Here is a 25916-nt window from a genome sequence, read left to right as displayed (position 1 = left end):
CAGGAGGGAGCCCAGCCCATTTTCACCCTATATAAACGGCTGCCAGGAAGCTCAGCTCACACATCTGCTCCCCTCAGTTCTACCCTCCAGCCTCTCGCACTTTCTAAAGCCTTCTCATCTTCAGGAACCATGTCTAGCAAATCCATCAGGAAGAGCCAAACCATCACCCACCATGGCTTCAGTGCCGGCTCAGCCAGACTCCCTGGGGCCGGCCACTCTGGCTTCAGCAGCATCTCCGTGTCCCGCTCCAGGGGCAGTGGCGGGCTCGGTGGAGTGTGTGGAGGAGCTGGCTTCGGCAGCCGCAGCCTCTATAACCTGGGGGGCTCCAAGAGGATCTCCATCGGAGGGGGCAGCTGTGCCATCAGTGGTGGATATGGTGGCAGAGTTGGAGGTGGCTTTGGCTTTGGAGGTGGAGCCGGGAGTGGATTTGGTTTCGGCGGTGCAGCTGGTGCTGGCTTTGGGCTCGGTGGTGGCGCTGGCTTTGTTGGTGGCTATGGTGGCTCTGGCTTCCCTGTGTGCCCTCCTGGAGGCATCCAAGAGGTCACCGTCAACCAGAGCCTCCTCACTCCTCTGAACCTGCAAATCGACCCCACCATCCAGCGGGTGAGGACTGAGGAGCGGGAGCAGATCAAGACCCTCAACAACAAGTTCGCCTCCTTCATCGACAAGGTGAGCCAGGAGGACCGGCCCTCCAGGAGGATTTCAGAGTCCCCAAACTAGAGAACCACGAACGTCCTACTAGGCGGAGACGAGGGGAGAGGGATAAGGGGATGCAGGCTAGGTGTCCCCTGGGATGCCAGGTGGGCTCTGTTTTGAGCACAGGCAGGAGGTAATGGACATCATCTAGAGCTACTGAGCCCTTAAACGTCCCTCATTCCTTCCTAGAAAGAATTCTCAACTGTTGATAACTCTGAAGCATATATGAGGAAAAGAGAGAATGCAATGGGTTAACAATTACCTCTGAAGGGTCTACAGTGAGAAACAAAGGCCAGTCACAACCTGCCCTGAGGCTCTGGGTAGAAAAAAAAGAAAGAAAGAAAAACAAAGAGAAGAAAGAAAAATAAAATTCTTTGCTGTCCATATGAGACAAAGGAACATTTGAGATACACAAACATGTATAATCCATTTAAAAAAAAGAATTTATTCTAAAAACAGAGCATGATGATTTATCAAGAATGTTTTGGAAGAGATACGTGCAATAAATAGGAGCTTAGATTAGAATCAAACCATCAGATAGTATTTAACACCTCTTTTACTGAGATCCTATGCAAAATAAAAGCTTTGTACAACATATCTGATAAAAACTATTTTAAATTACATTTGTGACTCTGCTTGTCAAGAGAGGGGGAAGAAGTGATAGAAAATCACCAGTCGGCAGGATAACTCATAGAGCAGGAATAACACGAAAGCCTGTGGGGGAATTTCATGAGTGAGTCTGTAAGTTGAGAAGGAAAAAGATTCAGGGGAGGGCGCCTCCTGATCTGAGCCTCTGTAACGTTCCTTACGCAGCCCAGCACCATGGAGCACATCCTGGTCTGCTTGGAAACCTAATAACATAGACACTTCTTACTTTCTTGCTATGTCCTGCAAATAACCATCTTGTCTTCCTCCAGGGGCAATTCTTGGAGCAGCAGAACAAGGTCCTAGACACCGGTGGACCCTGCTCCAGGAGCCTCAGGCTGCCTCCTTCGAATCTTTCAAGGCTGAGTCCTTATACAGACCAACGTGAGCAGTCACCAGCAATGGGTGAGGCATCTCTGTGCCCCCTCCCTGATGGTTCTACTCAGCTGCACCAGCCTCCTGTAGCCTTTGAATGGAGTCTGAAGTACAAAGACACTGGACAATTTCATAGGAGGTCCATCAGTGCTGTTTTCATGTAAACAGCTAAAGAATTTACAGTTAAGCTATTGAGTAAAAAGAGAAAACCAAAGGCAGAAGGACTTTAAGGACATTGCACTACCAGGCTTTGCCTTCAGCCTCTTCTTGACTGTGAATCCCGTAGCTATCATGAAGAACATCACTAGTTTATTGAAAACGCAGGTGCTCAATGATCCTACAGAAATTTTCAGTTGTACAGAAGAAAATAATGTTGTGCCCTTACTTTTCCTAGATGAGATGTAACACCATTTGGTACAAGTTTATTAAATGACTGGGAATTGAAAGCCATTGTTCATGTGTGAAAGCCTATACACACTGCCTCTCTCCTGGTCTACAGGATGAGGAGCTGCAAACCAAGGTGGCCAGACGAAGGGACAACCTACACAGCACCAAGCAGGAGACTGCTGAGCTCAACCATGTGATCCAGAGACTGAGATCTGACGCCAACCGCACCCAAAAGCAGGTTTGATGGAGCAGGTGGGGGAGGGATAGTGAAGAGAAACATCATTTCATTGCCTGACCAGCAGCCAGTCATCAACCATCATTTGGACACATTCCTGGGCACTGGAAACAACCAGGGCGGAAAGGACATGTTGCCCTTGGTGGGCCCCACTGGGTGTCTCTCGGAGGGTGGGTCCAATCCCAAGGGCGTGATCAAAGGTGTGGACAGAAGCATCTCACTGTTCACAGGGGCGAGCATGGGCTGGAGGTGTGGAAAAAGGATTGGTCTAAGAGGAATAGCTGGATTGGGAAATGCAAAGGAACACATGGAAGGAAAGGCAGGCCGTAGAGTTGAGGAAAGATGTCTTAAATCTGCTCGTGATCCACGAAAAAGAGAGAGGAGTGAAAGCAGAGCACAGTGCCTCCCAATGGTGTAAGGGGCTCTGTGGTGGGAGAGGGCAAGTTCTCAACAGTCTCGGGAGAAAACGCACTATCTCAATGGACCATATGTTTAATATTGTACAAATTTAGCTGTGGTCACACAAGACACGATGGACTATAGTCCAGGTTTGACCTTGAAGACAACACTCAAAACAAACCAGTGATCCACTTCTTCCAATGTCCCCTGGTCCTGTGTGCACTGTAGGGTACCATATCAGTCACCACTCACATCGGCATGCATGTGGGTAACACAAAAGGCATAGAGCGGTGATAACCAGCTCCCAGACTGGAAAAGGTTCACAGGTAGTCAATGAGCTAGACAGAAAGATTCATCACTCCCTCTCCCTCAATTCTACACTCTAGGACTCTTCCTCGCTAGGAGGAAGGATCACGGTTGGTCTCCGCTGGAGGTCCAGATTGCAAGTTCATTCTGCCTGTTCCCCCTCTAGTGTGCCAACCTGCAGGCCACCACTGCTGGTGCTGAGCAGTGTGGAGAGCTGGCCCTCCAGGATGCCAAGAATAAGCTGGCTGGTCTGGAGGATGCCCTACAAAAGGCCAAGCAAGACATGGCCCAGCTGCTGAAGGAGTACCAGGAGCTGATGAATGTCCAGCTGGCCCTGGATGTGGAGATTGCCACCTACAGGAAGTTGCTAGAAGGCGAGGAGTGCAGGTGGGTAATTCACACAACCTCCTTAAACATCTGGGTCCATCTCCAGAATGTCCAGGCAGTGAGCATGAGTTTAAGGCACTCTAGTGGTGGCCATAATTGCTACTTTCAGAGAACTACTTAAAGGCAGTTTCCCCAAGTACTGTGCTTAACACCGAGGCTTCCCACACTGGTCCAGCAGTGGCTCTCTGAGGTCTCATGGCCGCTGTCTTTCTTCCTCCTAGGCTGAGTGGGGAAGGCGTTGGACAAGTCAACATCTGTAAGTACTTTTCCTTGCCTCCCTCCCTTGCCCTTGTATTCTTCTGACTGGACTCAGGCTGGCAGAATGAGCTCACCGAGTCTTGTGTGTCCTTGTCCCTCTCCCGTCCACAGCCATGGTGCAGTCCACCGTCTCCAGAGGCTATGGCAGCTCCAGCAGCGTTGGCGGTGGCGTAGGCCTGGGTGGAGGCAGCGGCTACTCCTATGGCAGTGGCATTGGAGGTGGCTTCAGTTCCACCGGGGGCGGCAGTTCCACCATTGAATACACCACCTCCTCCACCTCCAGCAGGAAGAGCTGCCAGCACTGAAGTCCTGCCATCAGTTCTTGGTCCCCTCTTCGTCTCAGGACCCTCTCCAGCTGCACTGTCCTCTCCTCCAGTTTCTTCTCCTGCTTCTGCCTTCTCTTGGCCTCTGAGCTAGAGCTGAAGCTGTCTAGTCCTCATTTCCTCTGTCTACTCCTGCTGCTCCTGAGCTTCCATTACTCACCATCAGAAGGTCAATGATCAGTGTTACGCAGACAAGTAGACATTCTTTCGATGTTCCCATCTTATTACCAATTATGTCAGTCTCATGATTCTGGGAAGAAAAGACCCATGCCCCTGTTGAACACTGAAACTCCATCTGGATCATGCTACAGAATGGGGGATCTTCCCTTTGCTTTCTGGCTGTCCTGTCCATTATAGCCTCACTCAAGAGCTTTCCCATAGGACAAGTAGGTTGTGATCTTCCCGTGCAGCGTCCCGAAGTGGTATTGACACAACCCTCTCACCTGCAGAGTTATATCCCTGCATTGCCTTTCTCTGCTCTCTTTGCTTTCTTTTCTTGTGTTGAAGAAAGCAGATTTCGGATATAAGGATTCTGTGTTAGATGACAGTCCTGTCACGTATTGGTTCTGAAATTCCTCATCCCACACACTGATCCTCGTCTTTGGAGAACCATCTCTCAGCCCCACTGACAACTTACCCTGCTTCATACCCAACTCTGCCAGTCCATGTTATGTGATGCTGAGTTATCCTGCGGGTGGATGACTACCAACAACCATTCAGCCCTCTGCCACTCAGGACTCTTTCTCAAAATGGTCTTTAAAAAGCAGTAGGAAATGGAGGCTGGATCAGTATAGTCTGATAACTGAAAGGTTTTGTTTTTCCACCTCCATCCTTTGGTAGCTTGGTCCCCACGCCGATCTCTGAGACTCCCTCAGAGACATCCCCACGGCCCCCTCCCACCACCGGGGAAACTGCACTGATCCAGCAGAACAGAGGCGAGTCGGCAGGGAGGCAAAATGCTTGATTCCTCTCTATGATAATAAGGACTATTGCCACAGAGTGGTTGCTTTGACACAACATCTGAGATGTGTCGGTCAAACCATTTGGTACAGACAAGGAAAATTCCCAGATCTTGGTGGATGGAGTTAAAGCAATGTAGTCCTAAATGAGTTGGAATGGATTTCCTTTGCACCCAAAGATACTTGGGTTCCACTGAGGGACATCTCTTAACAAATGCCGGTTAAAATTCAGACAACTGTACACCTAAAAACAGCGAATTTGGCTGTCTGTAAATTACATCTTCATAACCTTGAAATAAAATGAAGCTGTCAGAAAGTCAATAAAATGAATTCAGAAAACTTCCAAACAGTGCTGGTTAGAGAGTTTATTTTGAAGTGCTGTTGGCAAAAAGATGCGATGTTGACAGATGACCCTCAGATGAGCAGAGGGATGGCTCTGGCTGGGAACCTTCTCCTTTTGTGATAGGATATCCAAACACCAGTTTCAGTGGAAACTTTCATGCAAATTTTGACAAGGATAAATAGATGTCAGAGGTTTATTCGAATCTTCCCAGATACCAGTGTCAAGGTTATAATTTTGACTTTGGGACAGAAATGGACTCTCTACCTTTTAGGTCATGTTTATACAAGCTTATTGTAGAATTTGGCTAATCAGGCATTCCATACCAGGTCTTATCTGCATGCAAAAGAAAAAGAAGCAAGGAAAAATTCCACAAGATCAACAATAACCAACTCAGTTATAATATTTTGCTAATTTGAAGCCACAGCGGAGACCCTCTGCCCTGGGTCACAAATCAAGTTGCTGTCTAGCCTTATTCCGTGGTTGTCTGCAGGTGGGCCACGGTCGTCCTCTGAGCAGGCCACTAGGCAGCAGCTTTGGAGCTGGGGGAAGCTTTTGAGGATTAGTGACCTCCCTATCTTATATTGTACAGCCCTAGGGTTTGAGCTCAAGGGCATGGTGGAAGCAGAGCTTAGGCCCTGCCATGCTGTACAAAGTCCCAAAAGCTGATGGAGAAACTCCTGATGAGCCAGGCTCAGACTCTGGTTCTCCCTCCCCACAGGACAAGCTCCACGACCGCAGGCTACCCACAGGCCTCCCTCTGCACGCTAGAGTGGAGGCCAGACGAGTACCCAGCTCTGTAGAGGCCAACTACACGCCGGTAGCCTTGATACTCAGGGCAGGCATTGCTGTCCCCATCACCAATGAACAGGGCCACCCAGACAAACTATAGGACACTCAGTTAACTTTGAATTTCACCTAAATGACAAAAAAAAAAAAAAAATTAGTATAAGTATGTCCCAAATATCGCAGGGAACATACTTATACTAAAAAATTATTTGTTGTTTATCTGAAATTCAAACTGAACTGCACATCTTGTGTTTTTATTTACTAAATCTGGTAGCCCTGCTTACAAAGCAGATCTGCCCTCATATTGAACTACAGACAAGGGCCGTGGTGGGTGGGCTGCTGTTCCGGATCTCTATTGTAAAGGAGCAGACAACAGGCAAGGACAAACTTAAGACCCTCTCCTCCAGAGCACCCCCTCTCTGCGACCTCAGGCCTCAGCTCCAGGTGGCAGCGATCCACCTGCCCCAACACAAATCAGCTCGAATGGCCTCGGGCTCCCCTGTGCTTTCCCACAGCTTTGTGGTCATCGTTGGTACTTCCTAGCATCCACAGCTTCCAAGTGTTTCTATAATTTCTCAGGATTGATCCTGGGGGAGGGCGACAGCAGGACCAGCTGATTGGCCAACTTAACTGGAACTTGAGCCATGGCTTGTTTTTAAAGGAAATTGTGTTTACTTTTTATGTATATGATTTTTTTTAAGAGATGTTAACATGGAAAAAAGGGTGAAAGCAAATAAACCAAAATATTAATAGTGATGGATTCTGAGGAGTGGGAATTTGGGTAATTGTTATGTTCTTTTTTGTAATTTTCTGCTACATAAAGATAAACATCCTCACTTCCCTTCATTGAAATATCACTTTTATTACATGCTGAATTCAGACATTTTCTTTTGTGTTCCATCGACCTCATTGTGCGATCACACCATTGCAGTTACTAAAGCTGTCTATTCTGTGTTGGTTTCTGATACAGCAATTCTTCCTCATTGTTCGTTTGCTGTCGATGTTTTCTGGTTCTTCTTGTGCATTTTGTCTTCTTCTTCTTCTTCTTGCTGCTATTGAGGATCCTTAGGTATCTGAGAGGTTTTTTTGCTGTGAATCAGAACCCTTTCTTTTCTGTCACATTTTCTAATTACTGAAAGGCAGTGCATGGGAATTATTGATTTCTGTACCCAACCACCTCACTAAACTTTATGCTAGTTATAAAGATTGAGGCAAGGAAGAGGCAAAGCCAGGATCCAAGGACTCATCCGCCTCCTTTCGGGATCTGTGCTCTTTCCCAGGGCTCAGGAGCTGTGGTCTTGCCCATCAATTCCCTGTCTGGCCATGGGGAGAGGTGTAAGTGTGAAGGAGGAGGGACTGGCCTGTCCTGCCCCCACCACTCCAGCCCTTCTCTGCTTTAACTGCCCTCTGGTGGAGATAGCACAGCCCTGGGGTTCAAGAGCAAAAACAGGAGTGGGCTCCTCGCCTAAATGGGGCATCTGCTGGACAATGACATCAGCTAGTGACATAGCCACCTAACAAGGGCAAACGCCAAGCAGTGTTGTCCTTGAGCTTGAGAATCTCAGCCCACACTGGGAGGAAGAGGAGTGACTGCTTTTGCCCAAGCTGGCACAGCGTACGTGCTCTCCTCCCCCAGCTCTGGACCTGATCCAAGCTCCACCGTGTCTTTCCTCTTCCGGAAAGACTTTACTAGTCTCTGAACCTTGTTTTCCCTTCTCTGACTTTTCGTTTATCCTTCAGTGATGAGGGAGTGATGAGTGGAACGTGACTGTCTTTAGCCTGTATTACCTTCGCCTCAAAAAATGCCTACCAAGCCTCATTATTTGCTCATATATGCCCTCTGTCACTCAGCAACCCAGCAAAGTCACTCAGCAACACAGTTTAAGACCTGTGGCATAGCCGGGTTCTGCAGAAAATTTAAAAGAAGTTAGGTGCATTACTAAGTGCATGTTGGATTCAACTGAATTACGTGTGCACCCTTGAGAAAAATTCCTCTTACCTGGCAGAGCCAGAACTGCACCCAGACACACACACACACTCACCACACAAATTAAGAGGCAAGGGCAATGCATGCAAAGTGAGAAGGTACCTGAGCAATGGCAGGTCCAGCTTCAGAGAGGCTAAGAGAGCGTCAGTTCCTTCAAGGGGACATTTTTAAAGAAGTAGAGAAACCGCATTTTAGAACTAAATCCGTGGAATGCTGTGATGCCCAAACAACCTCACCAGGATGGAGAGCACAGGTGCTTAACTCACAGACATTACATGCTCCGGAGAAACAAACAAGCAAAAAGAATGCCATGTATTGCACAATGACACCCTCTAAGCCATTCCAGAAAGAATCTATAGACATCTCACGACTTCCCTGGAAAGAGAATTTCCCTGTTTTCCATTAGACCGTAGATGCCCCTGGATACTGAAGTGAATTCTCCCTCCTGGGTTCAAGTGTATTCTTGTCCTACAGCAACAAGGGAACAGACTGGTCTCCTGCCATCGTGCCCTTCCACACACCTCCTGTTTCCCAACACCCTCGTCCTTTTCATTAGTCTCTGGGCTCACTCCAGGTTGGCCAACTCTTGCTTAATAAACCAGTGCTCGGGGTGAATGAAAAGCACTTTGAAGCATTCCTTTAAAGGGAATGAGTGTCTCTCATTGGCCAGATGGGAGCATATCCAGAATATCCACCGGAGGGAATCAGGCAGAGGGCGCTGGGGCATCTGCCTGTGGGAGCATACGCCATCTTAGCCCTATTCCAGAAGGGGAGTGTCCTGGCTGCTCGATGTAACCTGTTTTGTAGACAACATGCTGGTCTGTTCAGTGGAAACGATTTCATCCCACCAGATTCCAGAAACATCTCTGGTTTTGCACCCTAGAAGCCCTCCTGCCAAGCTGCATATTAATCAATTGCACTTTGAGTGCACACAGAGGGCTGGCTAACTGAAAGAGCGCTCTGCTGAGCAGAGTCCTCAAAGAGACAAATTGTTTGAAATAATGAGTCACAACCCCTAATTTTTCATCCCTCTGTGTCTGGGCTTTTGAATGTTTACCACTCTTAAAGCAGAGCACACAGAGGCACCCATTCTCCAGTTACCTTGAATCAATCACTTCCAGATTAATGGCTCTCAGTTTCCCAACTTCATTGTCATTGTCACCATCCTCATCATCAGTGTGTGCTCACTCGGTGCCCACAGGTCAGCTGGGCATCAGACAGCTCAGCGTGACACCCAGCATGAGGCACGGACTCCCAGGCCAAGGCTGGATGCCTCCTGAGGATGGTGGAAAACACAGCCCCTTAGCCAGAAGCTCCTGCCAGTGGAAGCATCCAGGTAAATGATGCACCACTGGGATGTCTCAGACAGGGATGCAGCTTCACAGACAAGGTGGGTGTGTGTTCAGCAGATAAACACAGGCGCATCTTGAGTATCTGTGGATGGATTCACCCTGTGATTTATCTGTGAGAAATGTTCAACCCCTTCAGCTCCCCAGCCTCTCCTCCCGTGCTCAGGAGGCTGGTCCTCCTGTTTGGGCCTGAAATGTGGCCCTTGGAGCCGACAGGAAGAGCAAGGATCACCTGAAGCCCTCCAGGTCCATCCTGGGATCAATCATGCCACTCACTGTCCAAATTTCAGATTTTTAAATTCTGTTATATGCCATTTTATATGACTTTTCTTGTTTCCTGTGTGTCAGTTTTGTGTTCCTCACGACCCAGCAGGCCACTGGGGGTGGGAATCACACAAAACAATGACTTTATATCTAGTGTACCAGGACTGCTGTAACATGGGCACAAGCTCTGTGCCAGGGGACGGGAAACCACGGGCCTAGCTCCAGCTTCACTCTCAACTTCTGGTGGGACTCTGGGCCTCAGTCTTCCCATCCGTAAAATAGGAAACCTCTGTAACGTGCACTTGGTGAACTCTTCTGGAGCAGAGGCGAACAGCAAGGGCTTGGGGTCCAGACCCCAGGGTCACAGCCTGGCCTCCGAGGAGGAGCGCTCCTGCCAGGAGTCTCAGAGCTCCCTGTGCCCATCCTGTGCCTACTCATATCCATACGGTGACACCCTGTCGTAATGGTCCATTCTCCTGAAGCAGTGTTGGTGACGGGGCCTCCATCACTGTCGTATCCCAGTGCCTAGCACATCGTAGGTCCCAACAAATATCTGTTGAAGGAATAAGTAAAGGAACAAACAAATGCACCTTGTTTGAAGGCGCAGGTCAGCAGTGCCTCTCAGATGTAACTGGGGGTGGGAGAAAGACTAGAAAGTGGGACAGAGGAAAGACTTCCGATGATGTCCAAGTTCATGAGATCCAGAGGCGGTGCCAAGCCCAGCATGGGAGTGAGGCCACCACTTCTGGCTGTTACTTCCCAGCTGGTGACACACACCCAACCCTCAACAGCAACCCCAAGCCCAGTACCAAGCCAACGCGATGGTGTAAACAGCCTCCCAGTATCGCCCAGCCCACCCAGCCTGAGCCCAGAGGCTATGGCTACATGCCATGTGTGCCTCGCTGGGGTTTCTGGGCACTGGGCTCCTCTGTGCACAGAGGGCCTCTGGGTCCCCGCCCGCCAGGAAGTGCCACAGGGGCTCCCCGTTTCCTCCCCCCTCCTCTCCCAGCAGTGCCCCTGTTTGGCAGTTCCTCTTCAGCACCAGCCAGAGAGACTCAGGGAAGCACCCCATCCTGGGAACAAATGAGGCCATTAACATCGTCAGAGGTGACTGGCCAAGACACACCTGGAATCCTTTCTTGTCTAAATCCCTTCAGATGCTCTTTGTGGGGGAGCACAGCAAAGGTCCTTGAGATGCTGGCATCAACCGCCCCCGCCCTCCAAGAGAGCACCCACTGTGCTTCCCAGGCCACAGGGGGCTTTTCTTGCCGGGCTCTATGATATGAGGGATGCTCGAGGCAAACGCGGGTGTCAGAAGGAATTAGGAGCCCCAGCTCGGCCACGACATGGCTGTACGGCCTTTGAGTTCTTGTCCTGGGGTCATCCTCTCTAGGGCTCCTTCAGCCTCTAAAGACAAACTCTGCTCCTTCACTTCACTTCTCTACCCTGACACACCCCGTCGGCACCACATTCTTCTGTGCATAGTCTGTCGTTTTGCGAATCTTTTTAAGACGTGCGTGTCCCCAAGTCGGTACTTTGCACGTGCACATCTGTTGGGTGTGTCTGCAGGACCTGATCGGGGCGGGAGGGGGTTCTCCATCTGGCTTCTCTCAAGCACAGTTTGAACGAAAAGAGCAACCTATTTTGTTGCTAAAATTGACTGAAGGGGACTCGCGGGCTGCCCATCCAGATGCACGAGGCTCTGCCCCTGCCCGGCGGATCTGGGCCCAAGAGAAACACCTGGCGATGTCGGCAGTGAAGGGAGCAGCTCAGGGGAGATCTGGCCGTGTGCAAGGAGATGGCCCAAGTCCTGAATCTTCGTGGCTTCTTGAGATCAACTGACATGTTTGGTGCCTTTTGGAGAGCAGTTGTTGGCACTGAATGCAGGAAGAAAGGGGGCCGTAAGGTGGAGGCGGGCTGGGTGGTGCCTACTAGAGATGCCAAATATGGAGGAAGTCGCCTGCCCCGGCATGAACAGTCAAGGTTGAAAAGCGTTCCTGGCTGGGATGTCTCAGGTTCCACCACGACAGAATTATCCTGTCTACACTCAGCCCCTAGGAGTCATAAGCTGGGACACCCCGGTTGTGACTGCAACTCCAATGGCCTCAGCTCCCCTTGCACTTTCAGTATAAGCTCCTGGAGGGGGCGGTTGTCTGCTTTGTTCAATGCTGTGTCCCCTGTGCCTGGAGCAGTGAGCCCCTGGCACACAGTGGGGCTAGTAAGTAGTTAGTAACTAAAGGTGGGACTCCTGAGCTAGTAGGAGAGCTCTGTCCAGGAGGGATCTAACGTGTTGAGGGATTGGAGGTGGGTGGCTGGGGCCTGGGTCCTCTGACACTGTGCGCCAGGCCAGCCTGCTCCAGGGGATTGCCTAACCCACTCTGCCCCCATCCAGCCTGTCCCATCCAGCCTTCCCGCCTCTCACCTCGGCCTGGTTGGAATCCAAAGCTACTGGTGCGCCCCCTACTCCCTCAGCCTTAGGAGGCCTACCTCCACGCCTTCCCCTCCTCCTCCACCGACCTCCACAGCCCTGGCTGCCACTCCAGCCCAGTGTCCTTGAAATCCACCACAGCCAAGGGCCTCCGTGTCCCTCCGAGGATGGGAGAGAACTCTCTGAGCAGGACAGGCAGGGGACAGGGAAACAGAGAGGTTTGGCACTGCCAGCCTGGGGCACCAGAGCACATTCCATAGCTCTTGAATCCACCACTCCCAAAACCTCAAGAAAATTCCTCCAGACAGACCCAATAACCCTGAGTGGGAGAGACTCAGCAGATTTGAAAACAGAAAGGAATACGTAGCTCTTATTGAAATTAGACAACCTGTGTTGGCTGAACTTCTGCAACAGTTCCACGTAGGGTGCCAGGAGACAAGGCTGGGGCCAGGAGAAGCACCCCTGACCCCCAGAGGTAAAGCGACACCCAGAGCACCAGAAAACCAAGCAGGTGGACAAATACACTGACGTGCAAGCCACACACAGGCGTTCACAGGGAACAGGTGTAAGGGGGTTGATACCTGGACACAGTTTATCTCGGAGGGCTTCTTGGGGGAGAGTTCTAGACAGAATTACAAAGGAAGTTAAAATTAAAACAGAAGACCTTCTTTGGCAGAAAGGAAAGAAGAAGGTGTTAGCAGTCTCGAAGCGTTGAGGTTTTAAAGGGGGTGGTGACACAGGCTGTCAGGGAGGCCAGAGAATCCTAGGCATTCATATAGACATCATCCACCAGGTGAAGGTCACAGAAGAGGGAGTGAAGGAGGAAGAGAGGTGAAAGATTTCTCTATTTCCATCTATCTCACCAAAGTCAGTGAGTGCGACAGTCCAGCTTCAGAAACGAGTCCAGGTAGAAAAATTAGAGAGAGGAGGGAGGGAAGGAAGGAAGCGGGCAGCCCCAGACAAGAGGTGAGGGCTGAGAGGAAACAGAATGAGACGGCAATGCCTGGGACCACGGCTCCCGGGAGAGGGTGTGGGAAAGGCCTGGCCCCAGCTTGAAGGAGACTGGAGCCAGCTTCCTCACCGAGCCTGATGGGAGAAAGCCGCGGTGGGCCCCACTCCCAAGGGCGTGCCCGCGAAGGCGGTCCCCAGGCCTTGACCCTCCACCAGCCTTTGTTCCATGGAAAACTTCGAAGGGTTTAGTCGGCACGGCTCAGGAAACAAGTGTCCCTTCTTCGGGGAGAAGGATTATCATGCAATGAGTGTAAAACACAACGACGATTATTCTTCCCACCCCAGCCGCATGCACCACCCTAGCCAGGACACTGGCAACCAGGCGAGAGAGCTCCAGCACTCCTCTTGGCCTGTGTCAACAAAAGCCATGATTCATAGGTTCCCTGTGGAAACTGAGACTCTCAAACAGTCTCTGGATGGAGGAGAGGCCCACCTCCTGGCCTCAGCCCCAAGGAGGAGATAGCTCTGAGAACAGAGAACCACCGGTCCAAGCGCCATTCCAGGCAGGTGAGCATCCGCCAACCCATTGGTTCCCCATGTGCCTGTGAGGAGAGACCGCGGAAGCCAGCTCTGCCTCTCACTAGCCAGCGATGTTGATCTACTTAGTGTCCCTTTCAGGGCCTCAGTTTCCTCATCCACAAGATGGAGACGAATACATTTCAGCTCCTCTCTCACTCTTCCATCCTTCAAAACTGCAAGAAGCAAAACGTCGCCAGGCGGAAGAAGATCTAACAGTTTCTCTGTCCGGCTGCCCCCACGGGAGAGGCGGGGAGATGAGATGCAGAGCCAAGTGGACGAGGAGCTTGTAGAGCCATACCAGCTTTAGACTGATGGTGGATGTAGGGCACGGCCCACAAGACGAGGGGAAAAAAGGACTCCTCTACTCAGTGCAACCACTGGAGCTCTTTCCACGAAGGACTCCAGGGTTGGGGTCCCTGGCCCCTAGCAGGTGGGGTGGCTAGTCTGGGACTTCTGGGGTATGGCAGCCTCCCACAGAGTAGGGAGGTAGCACTTTATCGTATACCACCCTTCCCTAAATTACATAACAGGCTTCAGTGCTGCCTTCCCAAGACGATCATGAGCCCACCAGTAAAGGAAAAACGTGTATTGCGCTTCTTTCAAATCCCCACAGGACTTGCCACGGGATGGACACACTGCTGGCGCCTCATTCATACTCGCTTGATGGCATCAGAAGGAGAGAAGATGAAACAAACGCTCAGTGCTCACATGTCCCCTGGGCATCACGAAAGTCATTCTCCCACATGAATACTCGTCACCAACCCCACTTCACAGACACCCAAACTGAGACTCAGAGAATTTTCATGACTGGCCCCGGGTCTCACATGGCAGGGCTGGGATCGAGACCCCTGTCCTCCCACCCTCATGGCTTCTTCCCACAGACAGAGGACCTGTCTTGAGAGTCACGTGAGATTGGAGGAGACAGGACATACATGCGCACACACCCACATGCATGCACATGCTCCTGCTCCAGAAAATCAATGTCACCACAGAGATGGAAGCGTAAGAGTCAGAGAAAGGGGCAACCAAAACTGGATGGATTCCTAAGGAAGATGAGCTAAAGCAGGATTTTCAAGATCTGGAGGGACAGCGTGGGGGGCAGGGGACTGGGCAGTCACTGCCGAGAACACGCTCCAGAATAGGAAGCTCATCCAAGGAGCAGGAAGGGGCAGGAAACAGGGAATAGCAGTCTCTTGTGTTGACACAAGATGTTTGGACAGGAGAGAGTCGGTCCCAGGCCTAAGAAAGCGGCATAGAAATGAGGCAGTGTTTTTCGAGTCCAATATAAGACGCAAGATTAGGACATGACTGAAAGCAATTAACGTGCTTCTCATTCGTCTGGTGATCAAGTTGCAACTAGAAATGTGTTTCCACATGGGGACGGGGGGGGAGGGGGTGCTGGGGAACCAACCAGCAGCTTTTATCATTTCCAGAGGGGAGGTGAGTGTGAGCTCAGGGTTGGCGAATGCCTAGGGGATGCCATCAGAGGCCTCCATTAGCAGTGCCCGCCCCTCCTTGAGGCCCATAAAAGCAGAGGGGCCTGGGGCTCCCCAGATGCCCTGTCCTCTCTATCCGCCTTCTCACGCACCCACCTCAGGAGCTCTTCTCGCCAGCCTTTCTCAGCCACCATGTCCAGGCAGTCCACCATCACCTTCCAGACCAGCGGGCGCAGGGGCTTCAGCACTGCCTCGGCCACCACCCTAGCCACCGGACGCTCCCGTTTCAGCTCCGTCTCCACGACCCGCTCCACAGGAGGCAGTGGAGGGCTGGGAAGGATCAGTGGCGCTGGCACCGGCTTTGGAAGCCGCAGCCTCTACAACCTGGGGGGGACCAAGCGGGTCTCCATGAGTGGGTGTGGCAGCAACTTCCGAAGTGGCTTTGGTGGCAGGGCAAGCGGCGGGTTTGGGGTCAGCGGTGGATTTGGCTACGGGGGTGGGGTCGGAGGGGGCTATGGGGGCTCTAGCTTCCCCTCCTCTGGAGGCATCCAAGAGGTCACCGTCAACCAGAGTCTCCTGACCCCTCTCAACCTGCAAATCGACCCCACCATCCAGCGGGTACGGAAAGAAGAGCGGGAGCAGATCAAGACCCTCAACAACAAGTTCGCCTCCTTCATCGACAAGGTGAGCCGGGAGCTGCCTCTCCTCCATTGGGTTAGGGCAGCATGAACTCTTGGAGAGGCCCTGGCCCGGAGGGCGAGCAGTAGTAATGCAGTGTCCTCCCTGTGAGGAAGCTCATCTGCTCGATAAGTACCTCCCAGGGGCTGAAGCGTTTTCCAGCTTGTCCCACAAGACATTGTGGAAATTTCCCCTCATCCTCCTCGGGAGCCATGCAGCCCGGGTCAGTCAACAGCAAGGGAAGAGTTAAGTTCTTCTCCACAGGAGTTTCCTCTGAGCAACCTGACCTACCCCAGAGCAGGCGTTGTCTAGACACTCAACCCAACAGCAGAGGCTCCCCACAGAGGCCTCCAAGCCCCACCACACTAGCTCTATGGAAACCCCCAAGAGTTCCAAGGTAGCTTCAAGGGCTTTCCCATTCTGAGCTGGAGTTGTCAATACAATAGTGGACAGATGGGTGTCAGGTGAAAAGTATATTTTTCTTCTCTCCCTTATTCACTGGAGCGTCTGGCTCTGCCTCCCTAGTTTCTCAAGATTTCATTCTCTTCTTCCCCCTTCCAGGTGCGCTTCCTGGAGCAGCAGAACAAGGTCCTGGAGACAAAGTGGAGCCTCCTACAGGAGCAGGGCTCCAAGACGGTGAGGCAGAACCTGGAGCCCTTATTTGACACCTACATCAATGACCTCCGCCGGCAGCTGGACAGCATCACCTCCGAGAGGGGGAGGCTGGACGCCGAGCTGAGGAACATGCAGGACGTCGTGGAGGATTTCAAAGTCAGGTGAGTGGGAAACGGGCAGACACATAGTCTGGTGACACACAGTCCTCCCAGGGCTCCTTTTAACGAGGACCAGAGAGATGCAAAGGACCCAATGCAATGTCATCGGGAGGTTTGGAGCCTGCCATCGTTATCCTGTAAGAGGAAGACAGCCTGGTGTGGGTGACAAAGGGACCCTCATCTCATGCCTCACCATTAACAAGAAGCCTATTCTTTGTCTGCCTCCATGACTGCAAAGGGATATCTGTATCATCTAACAAAACTTTGCTACTCTGGGAAGTATAATATGATTTCATGGTCAGCGTGTTATTTAAGTCTCTGGATGTGGGCTGTATTGCTGAGATGGCTTGCATTTCCAGGATGTGCACTAGAGTACAAACAAGACAGTCTGATCCTCCTCGGGGAGGCGAGCTTTGTGCATCATCTGGGTTGCAGAGCTGAGACATCCAATGGAAACCCCTTAGCTGGCTGACCCTTGGTTTCTTCGTTTGGGTTCCACCTAGCTACAAAAAACACACTGCTCAATGGCCGCCCTGAGGTTCAGAGAAAATATATCAAAATCTACTGGGAATAGTGTCCTGATGGATAGTTTACCCCACTGTTCAAGCAGGCACTTGGGGCAGCAAAATTTTTTTAAGATTGGAATTGTGCATCTCTAAGATAGAGTTGCATAAGTACATATTTCTATTCTTGTAAGTTCCACGCTCACCTTCTAGTCTTACAAAAGAAAGAAGAAAAAAACTTCTGGCAGAAGAAATGATTCCTCTTTTATAGAGGGGGAAATAGAGGTTAAGTGAATCACTCAAAGTCACACGCAGGTCAGGGAAGAGCTGAGAAGGATCTGAGGTCTCTTAAGTCTTCCTGCAGTCCAGTCCATCCTCCTCAGCCTGGGAAGAGTTCAATCGAACCCTTGCTCAACCACACGCCCCCTCTCCTCTGTGCTTACAGGTACGAGGATGAAATTAACAAGCGCACGGCTGCTGAGAATGAGTTTGTGGCCCTGAAGAAGGTGGGTGGAAACGTCTCTCAAAGGAGAAGATCCAAAGCTGAATCTTGGAGTGTGGGGTGACCTGACCCTGAGGCCACCCAAGAAATGTGGCATCAACCTTGAGAGTATCTAGAGAGCTTAAACCTGCCAAAATGTTCCCTCGGTGTTTACGGTCCCACTGACCCTGCTGGCGTTTCTGTAACCCGGGGAACTCAAGCCCCCAGTCCCCAGCAGTCATCCACTCCCGACTGCAGTCCCCAGACACAGAGTTGGCTGAAATCCAACCTAGAAGGGCCAGGGAGGAGCTGCCCAGCTTCTTTTGGACTCACTGCTTGGGGTCAGGGTCTCAGAGGAGCATCCTGTGCTGTCGTTCCAGGACGTGGACGCCGCCTACATGAACAAGGTGGAGCTGGAGGCCAAGGTCAACTGTCTGACCGACGAGATCAACTGCTTCCAGACTCTCTTTGAGACAGTAAGAGCCTGTGAATGCTTGTGTCCCTCCTAGGTCTGGAGCCTGGGAAGGAAAGGGTGCTGCAAAGAGTGCCATCCATGCAGGGCCCCTACCTGACATCGCGTCCCAGATACTCCCAGCTGGGGGTTGGAGGGTCCTAGGAGAACCACTTGAAATCTTGCCACAGTAAACCCTACCCCAGCTCTGAGGCTTCTCCTCCCACCCCGTGGCCTAGCAAGGAGGGAGAGCTGATTCCCAAATTCCAGGTCACTGGGTAACAGTCCCAAGGAATCGAGAGCCACCTCTCCCTTCCCTCTCCTGGAAAAGATCAAAAAGGCACGCTCCCCCTCGGCTCATTGGTCAGGGCACGTCGTGCCCTCTGAAGATGCCTCGTTCTGGGCACTGCCACACTGAAGGCAGAGAGCCGGTCTGTGGAAAGGGAGAGAGAGGTAGGGAGTGGTGACGTCATGCTGTGTGGGAGGGCAACAGGGTCCTAAAAACCACACGATCCTGAAGAAATATTTTGTGCTGGCATACGAATCGACATATGTCGTATTCAAGTCGATGTAATTTGGATCAGAGCACTTTTTCCCATCCTTCCCACTCAGGGAAAGCACAGAGATGGGAGTCTTGGGAAGGACACTGGGGGACACACTCCCGTCACACTGATCTATGACCCGGGAACTTCTCAGGGATTGGCATGAGACCCCCTAAATGGTTGGGAGTGCCCAGGGAAGAGCTAGAAGAATCCTTGCCAGGGATGCCAAAGGGATTCCTGACCTAGATGGCTAGTCAACCGTGTGATTTCAAGATCCCTTCTCTTTATGCCTCGGTGACGCTGAGTTTACTGGCTCTGCAGGAGCTATCCCAGATGCAGACACGCATCTCAGACACATCTGTGGTCCTCTCCATGGACAACAATCGCAGCCTGGACCTGGACAGCATCATCGCCGAGGTCAAGGCCCAGTACGAGGACATCGCAAACCGCAGCCGGGCAGAGGCAGAGTCCTGGTATCAGACCAAGGTGGGTGTGGGCACCTCCGTGATAGGTTCCAGGGCTAGTGCTCTCTGAAGCCCCAAATCACCATTTAACCATTCACTACATGCCTCAGGAAACATGCAAGCAATTCCATTTCTTGTATCTTGGCAGAAGCATCTTTGATGCTATGAAAACTTAGCTTGAAATGCATGTGGAAATCCAACCATACATACTAACACATGGCCACATGATCTGGGGTGCTCAGGACAGCCACAATGCCCGTGGCATTTATGATCTGGTTGGGAGCTGGGTGAGACTCCAAAACAACCAAGAAACAGCCACACAGCTGTTTCTAAAGGGCTTATTTATTCAACGCGTGTTTACGGAGCTCCCGCTGGACGCCAAGCAGGGTTCAGAGTCGTAAATAAACAAACTGCGAACAGAGACTCCAAGGTCTGGGAGGCCATGAAGTAAATAGACAATCATGGGAGGGAAAAAGACAGCATTACTAAAAACCTTCCAAGAAGAGGTGGGGTTTTGGTCCATTTTGGAAACAGCAGGGGACAAAAGATTGCCAAGGAGGGGGGAGGTGTTAAGGCTGAGCAGGCAGCCCTTCGGGGCTCGAAGGCAGAAGTGAGCACTTTGCCACGCAAGAGAGTTTGCATCAGGAAGAGTGAGGTGCGGATGACCATAGAGAGCTGGTGTCCACAGGCGCAGATGGCCAGGAGCCCTGGCTCTGGAGGGTGTGGGCGACTGGAGAGTCCAGCCCCTGGGATCACCTCCCTGCCACATCCAGACCCTTCTCAGGGCAGCTGCTCCCCTGCAAGCTGGCTTCCAACCCTTGTCCTGCTCTGTGCACTGCCTTAGTCCCCACCACTGCAGTGTGGGTGTCAGGGGCCAGGGTGACCAGTGCAGAGCAGCCCCTTGACCCCCAGGTGGAGTGCTTGAAGTTTATAGGGAATGATTCCTTTTGCTGGCAAGGCTGTTGCTCCCTTTAACCATGTGCATCTAGAAATACAAAACCTGAGCTAGTCCACACTTTCAAAACCGGGCACATCTTCACTCCGGCGGGCGCTCTGCTTCCACTGGGAGAGGTGTAGGTGTACTCCGTCTGCGGGAGGAGACAGGCTGCATTTATTTCTCCTAAATGAGTGTATCTTGGATATGCGCCATTAGACAAAGAGCTCCCTGAGATAGAGGATCCTGTTACGAAGTCTTCAGAGCTGTGTCCCTCGGCTCCATCCAACGCCGTGTCCTTGCATCTCCTCCCTGTTGCCCCAGCCCTGGGGTCTGGAGGGCTACCAAAATTCATGGTCACAATTGGTCTGGAGGTATGCCCCGTGATCAGGAACTCCTCAGGGACAGTGATCAAGTCACCTCTCCCTCCTAGAGCTCACCATGTCCTTCCTGCCCCACGCAGGCCGTTTCCTCTGCCTGGAATATTCTCTCCCCGAGCCGGTCACTTAGATCACTCCTTCCATCTTCAGAGCACAGCTGGAGCACCTCCATCTCTGGAAGGACACCCATGACCCCACCCCCCAATTCCATATTTGAGTCAGATTCCTTTATTACACTCTCGTAGGACCCTTTTCGTTTCCTAAGAGGTGCTATCTTGGTTTGGAACTATAAATTTGATAATATGCTAATTCGATTAATGTCTATCTCCCTCCAATAAACTGCAACAAGGAGTCTGATTATGCTTTTCATGATTTTCCCAGAGTCTAGTACATGCCTGGCAAGTAGATGTGCTCAAGAAATGTCACCCGAATAAATGAGCAAGTGTAGGCGTGAATGATTGTGTGTGGATACGCCTGCTGTGGCACCAAGGGCCAGGCTGTGTGCACAGGGAGTGCCCAGGTCAGGCGTTTGATGCGGGGACTGGGTCTGCTCTGGTTCTCTCAGTACGAAGAGCTGCAGGTCACGGCGGGCAGACACGGCGATGATCTCCGAAACACCAAACAAGAGATCTCCGAGATGAACCGAATGATCCAGAGGCTGAGAGCCGAGGTCGACAGCGTCAAGAAGCAGGTAAAGTCATGCCAGGGCCGTGAGCTGCTCACACACTCATTATTCTGGGTCATTCTGCCATGCTTACAGGCCTCAAGGAGCACCACACCTCCAAGGGCGCCCATAAGGCTCCTGGCTTCCTCCTCTCCCTGCAGTGTTCCAGCCTGCAGACGGCCATCGCCGATGGAGAGCAGCGTGGAGAACTGGCCCTCAAGGATGCACGGGCCAAGCTGGTGGAGCTGGAGGAGGCCCTGCAGAAGGCCAAGCAGGACATGGCCCGGTTGCTGCGGGAGTACCAGGAGCTGATGAACGTCAAGCTGGCCCTGGACGTGGAGATCGCCACCTACAGGAAGCTGCTGGAGGGCGAGGAGTGCAGGTGAGGGCAGAGGCGCTGACTCCATCCTGGCTGCCTGGGCTCAGATTGCTGCAGCCCCCTCATCATCTGGAAAAGGGAGCAAGATGCAGGTGGAACTGGGCTATGACAAAGTACACAGAGCAATTTCTTTCCAGGCTAGTAAATCATTATCAGATTCCCATATTCGAGGTATAACTACTTTTAGCACCCCATGGAAATCCAGGACCTGACCAGGTCTAAGTAATCAAGTTCTATCAAAGGAGATGTTTGGTTACATAGCAGGACTGGAATGTGGTATGAAAGGCTCTGGACTGAGAATAAACTGCCCTAGGATGGGGGCTTACAGGTCTGCCACTAACCAGCGCCGTCACCTTAGGAAAGTCAGTATCCTCTCTCCGGCCCTCAATTTCTTCAACAATGGAATAAAGAAGCCAGGTCACATGATCCCCAACCTCAATGGGAGCTTTGAGCTCTGCCAATTACCCGCTGTATGACCGAGGGCAAATTACTTAGCCTCTCCACTCCTCAGTGTCCTCATCTGTAAAATGGGTATAAGCACAGTTTCTCTCTCACATGTTTTTAAGAGGGTTGAAATAATGGAATATACGTGAAGCTCTTAAACTAACGCATGTTACCCAAGTGTCCATCAAATGTTAGCTATCCTTCAGTTTAGGGGCCAAAGACACGGGTTTTGGAGTCAAATGAATCTGGCTTCAAATCCAGCTTTGTGATCACAGGCAAGTTAATTAACCCCTCTGAGATTCAATTTTCCCATCTGTAAAACTGGGACAATAATACCTACCTAGTGGGGTTGTTGAGAGAATTAAGTGGCACAAATGTAGGGAACAGGTCCTCAATAAATGTTAGCTCTTATTAAGGTTCTAGGTATGTGTTTATGAATGAATGCCAGTTCTGTCCTCAAGATGCTAAAACAAAATTACTCTAGTTGCTTCCACAAGAATAGACCGATTATTGCTATTGTTACATTTATGACTCAGAGTCTCTCCACACCTGTAATAACTCAGCACTGCCCAGTGCATGACAACAGTCCATTGTTGACAGAACCCTTCTTGTTCTAGAACAAGCCCTGGCTTTCCAACTGAGACCGGCGTACGATTCCTTTAATTTTCGTAAGCTGTCTACCTACTTTAAATCAAAAATTCCAAGATTACAGGTTTTACTCCTATGAACCTCAAACTCCATATTATTTCAGTCATTAGATTATTATTTTTAATACTACTAGTATTTAAATATTTCAACCTCCATTACTCCTGCAATAAAAATAATAACGGGTTTTTAAGTGAATTTAAAACAGTTACAAAAATGTCATTTCAAAGGCCCGCAAGCTGCTGGACGCAATAGTAACCTTCTTTCTCCCCTGTCCTCCCAATCAGGCTGAGCGGAGAGGGCGTTTCTCCAGTCAACATCTGTGAGTATGACAGCCCCCTCTGCCATTTGGAGTGTATGTGGTTGGCGGGCTGGGAAGGTGGTGGGCAAGCCAGAGGGTGGAGGGCACACATGGGGCCTTGGAGGGGATCCCACTGGTAAGGTTCATTTTGAGAAGCTTTGAGGTTTTGGATTCTTTAAAAAGAGAGCCATATGGGAAAGAGTATTTAATGTCACCATTCTGACCTCTTTGCAAGAGAGAGCACCACAGAGGGGCCGTGGGAGGTTTGCTGTAACCCTTCTGCATGGGTTTAGAAGACCCGTGAGCCACACCTCCCGCCACCCAGGATGCCACACCTTTCTTGCTGGGGCTGCAAGTCCAGCTCAGAGATGAGCGTTCAGTGTCGACAGGATTTATGAAAACTCCCGGTCGGCCTTCAACCTTTGGAGGGAGGCTTCTCAGTGGACACAAGAGCATGGCCGACAGGCCAGCCTCTTCCCAGGACAGTGTGGGGAGAAGCCCCACTGCTTGCTAACTCTCAGAGCATCACTGCAGAAAGTCACCAAGGGTTTGCAAGGCAGCAAGGGCACTGTGAGACACAGCGGTGGGGGCAGCTGCTGGAAACGGGTGAGGAGTCAGCAAGCTGGCCCGGCCCCGAGCCAGTAAGAGCAGAAGTCGTCACTCAGAGCTCAGCGCTGGCATCATGAGGCCGACAGAAAGGACTTTGCAACTTACGCTCTACAAGGGAGCTTGGTTTTCTCAGCACAGGCTTCATAATAGCAATGGCTACATTAACTGAGGGTTCCAGAAGGCGAAGGCCTCTGAACCACCCCGGTGTGGTGTCCTCCTTCACTGATATCCCTGTCTAGTGGCTCCAGAGATCCTCACAGCTAATTTTGGGAATAGATAGTATAAATTCTACAGTTTCCTTTCTCTTAAAGCACCTAGAAGTCAGTACTCGCTCCCTAGGCTGCTGCAGCAAAGGACCACACCCTGGGCACCTGAACACAGCAGCAACGTCTTGTCTCCCAGTTCTGGCGGCTAGACGTCCAAAATCGAGGTGTCGGCAGGGCCATGGTCCCTCTGGGACCTGCAGGGGACAGTCCTTCCCTGCCTCTTCACAGCATCTGGTGGCAGCTGTCCGTCCTCGGGGCCCTCGCATTGCATCACTGCAATCTGCCCTGTGATCATGTGGCCCTGTCCCCGCGTGTGTCTTCACGTGACGGTGTCCATCTTCCTCTAGGGCGCCAGTCACACCGGCTCAGGGCCCACCCTAATGGCTTTACCTTAACTTAATTACATCGGCAAGATCTTATTTCCAAATAAGGTCCCGTTCACAGGTATTGGGGGGTCAGGTCTCCAACGTACTTTTTCGAGGACACAGTTCATCCCATAACAGAGTCCCTTTCTCATTTTTATTTTCCTTCTGAAAAGCCCATCTAGGGTACTAGATGTTTAAGATGATGGGTGGTGATAAAAATTAGGAAAAGAGCAGATGGAAGGGGAGAAAAGGCATCATCTATCACTTGGTCTGTTAAGAATATTCCAGCCTCCCTCTGGGATTCAGAGTGCGGAGGCTGGGGGACACCAAGGGAAGCACATACGTGCCCTGCCATGAGCTTTCAGAAGGAAGGGAGACACCAGAGCCAGGCCCACAGAGGGAGATGGGGACAGAGCAGCAGGGGAAAGGGTGACAGGATGAAAAGGGAAGGCAGGAGGACCAGAAGAGCTTCCTGAAGGAGAGAGTCCCCAGGAAGTTCTGGAAGGAAAAGAGAGGCACCCAGTAGCAGAGGGGAGGCAAGAAGCCATTCCAGACTGGGAGAATGACGGCACTACAGCACAGGGAAAACCAGGCTGGGACAGAGGACAGTGACCTCACCAAGTGGGTGGGAAAATTGAGAAGAGGCAAACAGCTGCCCGACAAGACCATCCTGGCCCCACGCCACGGCCATCAGGGCCCAGGCCCTGACACCACGGGCATCTTCTGTCCTGCCCTAAATTCTGACCACGTCTCCTCTCTTCCGGCAGCCGTGGTCACCTCCACCGTTTCCAGTGGCTATGGCGGCAGCAGCGGCATTGGAGGTGGAAGCCTGGGTCTCAGCGGGGGCAGCGGCTACTCCTTCACCACCAGCGGTGGGCACGGCCTGGGGGCGGGCCTGGGGGGCTCCGGCTTCAGTGCCAGCAGCAGCCGGGGCCCCGGGGGCAGTGGCTCCAGCGTCAAGTTCGTCTCCACTACCTCCTCCAGCCGGAAGAGCTACAAGCACTGAGTGCAGCTGCCTGCTCCCTCACCCCTGCCCTGAAGCCAGCTCTGCCCGCTGACCTGGCCTGTCTGCATCACCCTGGACACCTGGGTCCTTCCCCGTCTTCTGCCTCCACAAGGCCCACCTGTGCTGCTGGGAAGCCTGGGGTCCTGGCTAAACCCCATCCCCACCTAAACCAGCCTCTGCCCTCCTGACCGTTCCTGACACCCTCTCTGTGCCAAGCCCGCTGTCTTTCAAGATTCACATTCAGCTTGTCTTGTGGGGACTCTCCCCTCGGCTTCTCCTCCTCACTCCAGATGCACAGGTGGGGAGCCTGTGTCTCCCATCTCACTGCCAGGTCGGCAGCCCGCCTGTCTCACGGTGCTTATAAGCTGTCTGCTGGGAGTGAGGGCTCCCCTCTTCCCTCCCTGGAATGTGTCAATTAAACGCATGTGTAATGTGTTTGGTGTCCGGCCCTCTGTTTGGAGGGGTGATGTTGCACAGAGAAATTCTTCTCCTCCTGGTCTCCTCCCAGCACAGGGCCCCACACAAGGAGAGCTCAGAGCACGTCAGACCTACCCCCTCCCTCAGAGCTAAGAAGGCGGGACTGGGAGATGAGAGGGACCCGAGGGCAGACTGCCAGCCGTCCTCCCTCCTGGAGCTTCTGCCCACTTCCTCCTACCTCTCTGTAGGATGCCTTCTTTGAGGAGCCCAAGGCCCTAGGCAGAATCTCTGCCCAGCCTCCCCGCTCCGTATGTCATGCAGGTTGACGCCATCCCCTCCCAACGCCAAACTGTGTTCCGAGGACACTGACGCAGGGTGGGCGGCTCAGCCCTCCTCCAGAAAAGGGGCCGATTGTTCCCTGGCAGCTTCAAACTTGCAGACCTAAGCAGAGAAATAACAGGCCAGGAGAGGAGTTAAAAGTCAGCCCTGGGGGCAATGCTTGCGCCAAGCAGAGGAGCCAT

At 51.8% G+C, this 25916-nt stretch overlaps 2 protein-coding genes and 1 long non-coding RNA gene across 3 annotated transcripts; 2 read left to right on the top strand and 1 right to left on the bottom strand.

The window, feature by feature from the left end:
• The first annotated feature begins 33 nt into the window (after positions 1-33).
• On the top strand, positions 34-5317 carry LOC103558882 (keratin, type II cytoskeletal 6A-like). The gene is made up of 5 exons (XM_070619708.1): positions 34-714; positions 2216-2341; positions 3210-3430; positions 3652-3686; positions 3800-5317. The coding sequence occupies exons 1-5, from the start codon at positions 130-132 to the stop codon at positions 3991-3993; spliced, it is 1161 nt and encodes a 386-aa protein (XP_070475809.1). The 5' UTR covers positions 34-129; the 3' UTR covers positions 3994-5317.
• A 9650-nt stretch (positions 5318-14967) lies between these two features.
• KRT75 (keratin 75) lies at positions 14968-25413 on the top strand. The gene is made up of 9 exons (XM_008532113.2): positions 14968-15777; positions 16333-16547; positions 17493-17553; positions 17909-18004; positions 18843-19007; positions 20865-20990; positions 21125-21345; positions 22719-22753; positions 24740-25413. The coding sequence occupies exons 1-9, from the start codon at positions 15286-15288 to the stop codon at positions 24976-24978; spliced, it is 1650 nt and encodes a 549-aa protein (XP_008530335.2). The 5' UTR covers positions 14968-15285; the 3' UTR covers positions 24979-25413.
• On the bottom strand, positions 19310-25369 carry LOC139083598 (uncharacterized). The gene is made up of 2 exons (XR_011540453.1): positions 23713-25369; positions 19310-21411 (listed from the first exon to the last, which is right to left on the bottom strand). It is a non-coding gene; the product is annotated as an uncharacterized lncRNA (long non-coding RNA).
• Positions 25414-25916: the final 503 nt, after the last annotated feature.

This window comes from Equus przewalskii, chromosome 5 (genome assembly GCF_037783145.1).
Source record: "Equus przewalskii isolate Varuska chromosome 5, EquPr2, whole genome shotgun sequence".
Taxonomy (NCBI): domain Eukaryota; kingdom Metazoa; phylum Chordata; class Mammalia; order Perissodactyla; family Equidae; genus Equus; species Equus przewalskii.
Note: the sequence above shows the minus strand (reverse complement) of the source record. Positions and strands in the feature narration are given on the sequence as shown.